Source organism: Tenrec ecaudatus, chromosome 15, assembly GCF_050624435.1.
Source record: "Tenrec ecaudatus isolate mTenEca1 chromosome 15, mTenEca1.hap1, whole genome shotgun sequence".
NCBI lineage: Eukaryota > Metazoa > Chordata > Mammalia > Afrosoricida > Tenrecidae > Tenrec > Tenrec ecaudatus.
This window is the reverse complement of record NC_134544.1, coordinates 105,162,504-105,169,696: the sequence shown is the minus strand read 5'-3', so window position 1 is coordinate 105,169,696 and position 7,193 is coordinate 105,162,504. Positions and strand designations below refer to the sequence as shown.

The 7,193-nt window shown below is 45.5% G+C and overlaps 1 protein-coding gene across 1 annotated transcript; it reads left to right on the top strand.

Moving 5' to 3' along the window:
* Window positions 1–264: 264 nt before the first annotated feature.
* Window positions 265–2,036, top strand: LOC142427663 (lysine-specific demethylase 4D-like). Its single transcript, XM_075532830.1, is given in 2 exon segments — window positions 265–817; window positions 820–2,036. Coding segments are annotated over 2 exon segments (1,770 nt in total).
* Window positions 2,037–7,193: the final 5,157 nt, after the last annotated feature.

Here is a 7,193-nt window from a genome sequence, read left to right as displayed (position 1 = left end):
CTTCCAGAGCAGCATAATGAGCCAGGAGCAATCTGGGAAAACCCACTCCGTGTGCACAAATCCTGTCTCTTTGGGGGAAACAATAGTTGTCCATCATAGTAGAATTCCCTTGGTCAATCAGCATGCCTGGGGAGAGTGCATTTGCTCTCACAGAGCCATCAATACACTGCAAGAGATTTTCAGACAGAAAAAGAAACAAAAGCACAGCATCCAAATACACAGAACATCCATAAGAACCGGGTTTTCTGACTTTATTTTGCAGCCATGAAGTCCCAGGGCTATCGAAGCCAGAACTCAAGCCTTAAAATCATGACTTTCCGGCCTACCATGGAAGAATTTAAGGATTTCAACAAATACATTGCTTACATGGAATCCCAAGGTGCCCACCGTGCAGGCCTGGCTAAGATAATCCCACCCAAACAGTGGACAGCCAGAGAGAACTATGACGATGTGGATGACATCCTCATAGCCAGTCCTGTGCAGCAGGTAACTACTGGGCAGACAGGTGTCTTTTTGCAATACCATGAAAAGAAGAAATCCATGACCGTGGAGGAGTATCGCCACTTGGCCAGCACCGACAGATACCGCACTCCCACACACCGGGATGTTGACGATTTGGAGCGGACCTATTGGAAGAGCCGCCTGTACAATTCTCCCATTTATGGGGCTGGAGTATGTGGCTCCTTATTTGGTGAAAACACTGAGCATTGGAACCTCAGACACCTGGGGACAATCCAGGATCTGCTGGAGCAGGAGAGTGGAGTTGTCATCAAAGGCGTCAACACCCCCTACCTGTACTTTGGCCTGTGGCAGACCACCTTACTTGGCACACGGAGGACATGGACCTGTACAGCATCAACTACCTGCACTTCGGGGAGCCCAAAACGTGGTATGCGGTGCCCCCTGAGCACGGAGCCCGCCTGGAGAGACTGGCCAGGGAGCTTTTCCCTGGCAGTTCCAGTGGCTGCGCGAACTTCCTGCGGCACAAGGTGGCCCTCATCCCACCCAGAGTCCTCAGGGAGAACGGCATTCCTGTTGGTCGGATCACCCAGGGAGCAGGCGAGTTCATGGTCACATTCCCCTACGGATACCACGCTGGCTTCAATCACGGTTTCAACTGTGCGGAATCCATCAACTTTGCCACCCTGCGCTGGGTTAATTACGGTAAAGCTGCTTCTCAGTGCAGCTGTGGGGAAGCCAGGGTCACATTTCCCATGGACGCCTTCGTGCGCATTCTGCAACCCGGGCGCTATGAGCTGTGGAAACAGGGCAGGGACCGCACCTCCGTGGACCACGTGGAGCCCACAGCACTGACCAGTCCGGAGTGGATGGCCTGGAAGGAAGCCCGGACTCGTGTGATGGTCAAGGGGCGTCTGCGGTCCTTTAAGCCACGCAGGGCCAGGCGTCGCTCTCTGACTCTGGCTGCAGACAGTGGGCTTGGGGGCTGTGCACTGGTGTGTCCTAGTCCCACAACCCACTCCTGGGCAGACAGCTCCACTGTGCAGCCTGAGGCCCCTAACTTCATGGGCAGCAGTCCAACGGGATCCAGTGTCTCCCTATTTCCCACCTCAGTTCCATCTGCCCAGTATCTCCAGGCTTCACCAAAGGGGACTCGCACTAGGCGTCCTCAGGACTCCGATGCCCACCAGCAGTCTGTGAAGTCCAGGGCCAAGAAGCACACATCAAGCACATTTGTACACCTGCCCACTCAGGCATTGCATGAGAATCAACAATCAACAGATGACTCTGGCCCTCGGAGTTTTGAGATCCAGCATGCTGTTAAAGCTTCTGGGTGCTGCTGTGACCCCGATCTTCAGCCCTTGGGACCCCCACTGAATCCTGATTCTCTGATGCACCCTGGCCCCTGCCTGAAGTCACTGGACAACATCTCAGTGAATCTCCCGGACATGCTTGTGCTGAGTCCTCCTAATGAGTCTTTGACTTCTAAAACATTCTCCAGCTATGCCTCTGTGCACAGTATGGCACCTCTGGACCTCCTCGGTGCTATTGCTATGGACCCCCTTAAACTTCTATAATCCTGCCCTCAGATGAGGTTCTGCAAATCTACTTACATAGATCCTTGGAGACAGACTCGATGGAACTTCACTTCCTAAATCCTGAAAGGTTGTCACCAGCAAAGATCTTCTTGTTGTGAGTTTAGCTAAACTGCAGTTTTTGTCAAATGTGATTGTCCCTTGGACTATCTCTCACCTTCAGGAAACAGAAACACACCCAGCCAATCTTCAACATGGAAATTGTAATCTGTGGTGATCCTTGACCTCTCAGTGCCATGTTGATAGGTTGCCTAATAATTGCTCAGACTATGGACTCCACTAAAATGTGTTCTAAGGACTCGCAGACCAACTGGATATATGTGTGTCCCTTGATTCTTCCTAGGTTTGGGAGTTGTCCTTGAAAAGAACTCCCTGCACAGAAAACTTTAAACCCATTGCTTTCCAGCGTGTCTCTCCACGTGGCAATCTCAGTGATCAAGACCCACTGTTTCAAAGTTGGACTTGGGGCTAATATTTAAGGAGGCCCATTCCCAAGTCTTTCTTTGATAATGCAGGAGGTGGGTTCAAACTGCTCACCTAGTCCTCACAAAAATTGGAGCCAACATTGGACGATGCTCAGAATGTGAGGCTCAATCCATCTGCACTTCCGAAGCGCTGACCCGGTCTTCTACCAGTGGTCACAACTGTACCTTCTAATGAAATTCAAGCCTTTAACACACTCCAATAATTCTGACGTGGCCACCCTTCAACCCACCAACCAAGCAATTGCTCACGTAGAAACTGCACCTTTGAATGAATGATGTCTGTTGCTGTTTGGGGATCAAGGATACCTATTTGTGATTATTAATTTCATTGTTCTTAGTGTGTATCTGAAAGGAAATAAAATACCTTAAAACACATTCGGAAAGTTTGACTATGAGAGGTATGTGAAAAACAAAGTGACTCATCACATAGCCAGAGCGAAAGAAGTAGCTAGGTCCCAATGAATTCACCAGTCTGTCCTTGTACCCAGAGTAGTCCGTGAGGGAATGGAAGAAAATTGTACAACAAAACACCACCACAGCAAAACAACAAGTCAAATGATGGGGAGAGTTACTGCCCAGAGTTCCCATCTAATCATTGAGCTGAAATTACTCCTGGAGTCACCTTTTCATGAAATCACACATTGGCATTGACTTGGGACTCCATTTCCCAGAAACTCTCGTTACCCCTGTTGGCATTGTCTCTTCAATTCATGTATTTAAAAGCCTGTTTTCAGGTCTGCAGCCAGAAAAATAAGCATCAGAGAGCCTGTCATGGAGGGTAGTGTGGCAAATTTTCTCTCTTTCTTGAAAGACTCTTAAAATTTTTTTCTCTACAGGAACCCATCCCCTGCCCCCACCCAATTGCTTAATCAAAAGAGGTAACAGAAAACTCACTTTAGAAACTCCACAAATTTCTTATTCATCAGATCTAACCATTACTCTGAGTGATTATAAAAGGAGAAAAAGTAAAACTAAAAGAGATATGGATTAGTTTTTATTTAATCTGTTTCAAACAAACATCAGTTTTAGGCCCAAGTATTTATAATTTACCATAGTCGAAGCTGCATGGAACTATGAGACATAGAAGAAATTCAGATATGTTCGTGTTGCATTTAGAACAGACACTTATCCTTTGAAAGATCTAGATTTTAGATTGACCAATAAGCCCCAAAACTGTTTATTGTGCCCTCCACCTGCATTGCTGACACCGCTCTCGGGAAACTATTCTACTCAGGCTTCCTTCAAGATGTTTGTGGTTTTCTGCTACAGTATCCCTGGGGAATAAACATCAACCTCTGAAATTAGTAAGGTTAGTACAGAAAGGAAAGAGGCACAGGATAAATAAAATACTATTTAAACATGAAACAAAACTTAAAAAATGTATAATTAGCCATGATACTTAAAGCAGCCTGGTACGATGGTATATATGAATACCAAAGGATTAGAATTGAGAACCTAGAAATACAACCAAGTACCTATAGACACCTAATCTTTTTTTTTGACACCTAATCTTTCACAAAGGAATAAAACCCATTAAGTGAAGAGGAGATACCCATTTCAACAAATGGTGTTGGAAAAACTGGATTTCCATCTGCAAAAGAATGGAACAAGGTTCATACCTCACATCATATACAAAAATGAACTCAATATAGATCCAACACCTACATACTAATCCTCGACCACACAACCAAACAATGAAATTTAGGGACAAGCTTGAGGGTATTTAAGCAAGGTATAAACACACCTATAGAAGCAGACATTCCTATTGGCTCTATTTCTTCCCGCTGCAGCATCCAATCCCTCTCATACTTTCCTCCAGTACCAGATGGGCCTACGGGAATTTTATCCCCCATGCCTGAATTAAAAATGTTTTCCATAAACCTGAATTTTTGGCTATCTTTATTGGATCATGAAGTTTCACATCGACAGCTTTCAATGTATAGAAAATAACCATGTCGCCCATGTGGCTCTTTTGAATTTTATTATAAAACAAAAGGGGGAATTGTGGGAAACAGAAAGATGTCTCCCAAGCCTCCCACAAATATATGTTAGACTTAGGACACTGCTTGCAGCTAATGGTAAATGATTGGCCAGGTACCTCCCTGAAGGCTGTCAGTTGCCAGACTACTGTCTGATCCCAACACAAGTAGAACCCACTCCCTGCTGTTAAGGAGAGTGGGCTACTTCTCCCTAAAGGCTTGTGGCCATCAGTTTAGTCCCTTCAGGGAGGGTTTACAACCTACTCATAATGGTTTCTATAATGATCCAGAGAACAGGTCAAACCAGATCAGTGACATCCAAAGTTAGTCTGCCATGCTGAATCTAGGATCTGCCCACATTGTCACATGCATATTCCTAGTCCCTCCTCTTCCTATTGCGTGGATACCCCTAAAACACCCCCATCCCAGTACTGTATTACCTATAGCACAACCCTTTCCTGTGACATTTGTCTTCACCTGTAATTAGGGGGCTCACATGTCCCAAGAGAATATAAATGCCTCGGTAACAATAAATATTGCTCTCTCTCCACATGGATCGCCAACTGAGGCTGAGGTGAGCATGTGAGCATGCCACCATGAAATGTGTCTGACGACATTATTTCAATCTCTGTTCTATCTCTCATGCTCTCTATAACTTTACTATAATCTTTAGTTATTATCACTGTACAGTTGCGCCTACTGGACCCGTGATGATTTGTTAGGGGCTGGTTTCCCTCACAAAGCAGGAAACTGGCTAAGGCAATTACACTCTGGTCCAACCATCACAAAGCAACAGACCAGAGAACTATAAAGGCAAGGTTCACAGAGCCATTTATCTCTCAGCCTTTCATTAATGCCACATGTGTTTATTGGCCAGGTTTTCACAATGAAATTTAACTATATCAAGGGTTACACAGAAACCAGTTACATTCCAATCACTTTAGCATTAATTGATATGTCCAAAATCTTGACCCTTTAGAGTGTTTTAATAGTCCTTCACTAGTGTATAAAATGTTCAGTGATAATAGCATCCCAGATTGTTCCTTAGACAGCATCAGCAATGGTAGAAGTGTCTCACTAGGCAGCAATTGCTATTCTCACGAGTCTGTGAGGCGTTGATGCTTTGGGTAACCAGTAACAGGACAGAGGTCTTTGGGCTGTTTTCTTAACTCTCAGGTCACATCATCAACTGCCTTTCTTCTGGGCCTTGCTGGCTGAAGAGAAATCCATCTATCTCCTTTGCTTCTGAAAAGGTAAACAAATAGCCCCTCCTTTTGGGCAATTAACAGCGTGGAAACAGAATCGTGGTTAAGATTGGGTGTTTTCCTCCTTCAATGCAGGAATACTTCCTTCTATCAAATTGGCATTCTATGATGCTCACCCTCCGAACACAACCACTGAAGACAAAGTGGGTGAACAAGCAAATGTGGTGAAGAGAGCTGATGGTGCCCGGCTATCAAAAGATATAGCATCTGGGGTCTTAAAGGCTTGAAGATAAACAAGGGGCCATCTAGCTCAGAAGCAACAAAGCCCACAACAAATGCTGGTGGAAGAACACACCAGCCTGTGTGATCACGAGGTTCTGAAGGGATCAGTTATCAGGCATCAAAGAACAAAAAATCATATCATTGGGTGCACACCTCCATGATACGATCGCCAAAGACAAACGGGTGCATAAGCAAATGTGGCGAAGAAAGTTGATGGTGCCCAGCTATCAAAAGAGATAGTGTCTGGGGGTCTTAAAGGCTTGAAGGTAAACAAGCGGCCATCTAGCTCAGAAGAAACAAAGCCCACATGGAAGAACCACACCGGCCTGTGCAATCACGAGGTGTCGAAGAGATCAGGTATAAGGCATCATCAAAAAAATACCATAGTGAATGAAGGGGGAAGTGCACAGTGGAGACCCAAAGCCCATTTGTCAGCCACTGGAGATCCCCTCACAGAGGGGTCTAGGGGAGGAGATGAGTCAGTCAGTGTGTGATGTAGTACCGATGAAGAATACAGCTTTCCCCCAGATACTGGATGCTTCCTCCCCCCCAACTACCATGATCCGAATTCTAACTTGCAAGACTGGGTAGAGCAGAGGTTGTACACTGGTGCATATAGGAGCTGGAGGCACAGGGAATCCAGGGTGGATGATACCTTCAGGACCAGGGGTGTGAGGGGCGATACTGGGAGAGTAGAGGGTGAGTGGGTTGGTAAGGGGGAACGGAATACAAGGATCTACATGTGACGTCCTCTCTGGGGGATGAACAACAGAGAAGGGGGTGGAGGGAGATGCCAGATAGGACAAGATATGACAAAATAATCATCTATAAATTATCAAGGGCTCATGAGGGAGGGGGGACCGGGGAGGGAGGGCAAAAAAAAAAGAGGACCTGATGGAAAGGGCTTAAGTGGAGAGCAAATGCTTTGAAAATGATTAGGGCAAAGAATGTACAGATGTGCTTAATTCAATTAATGTATGTATATGTATGGATTGTGATAAGAGTTGTATGAGCCCCTAATTAAATATTTAAAAAGAAACAAGGGCAAATGGAAAGGCAAACACAGGGAAGATGCAGTTACATTGTGTGGAATGCAATCAATGTCACAAATCAAAGTATGTATGAATGCTCCAGCATAAAACCAGTCTGCAAGAGAAAAAAATGATTAGGGCAAAGTCTGTACAGATG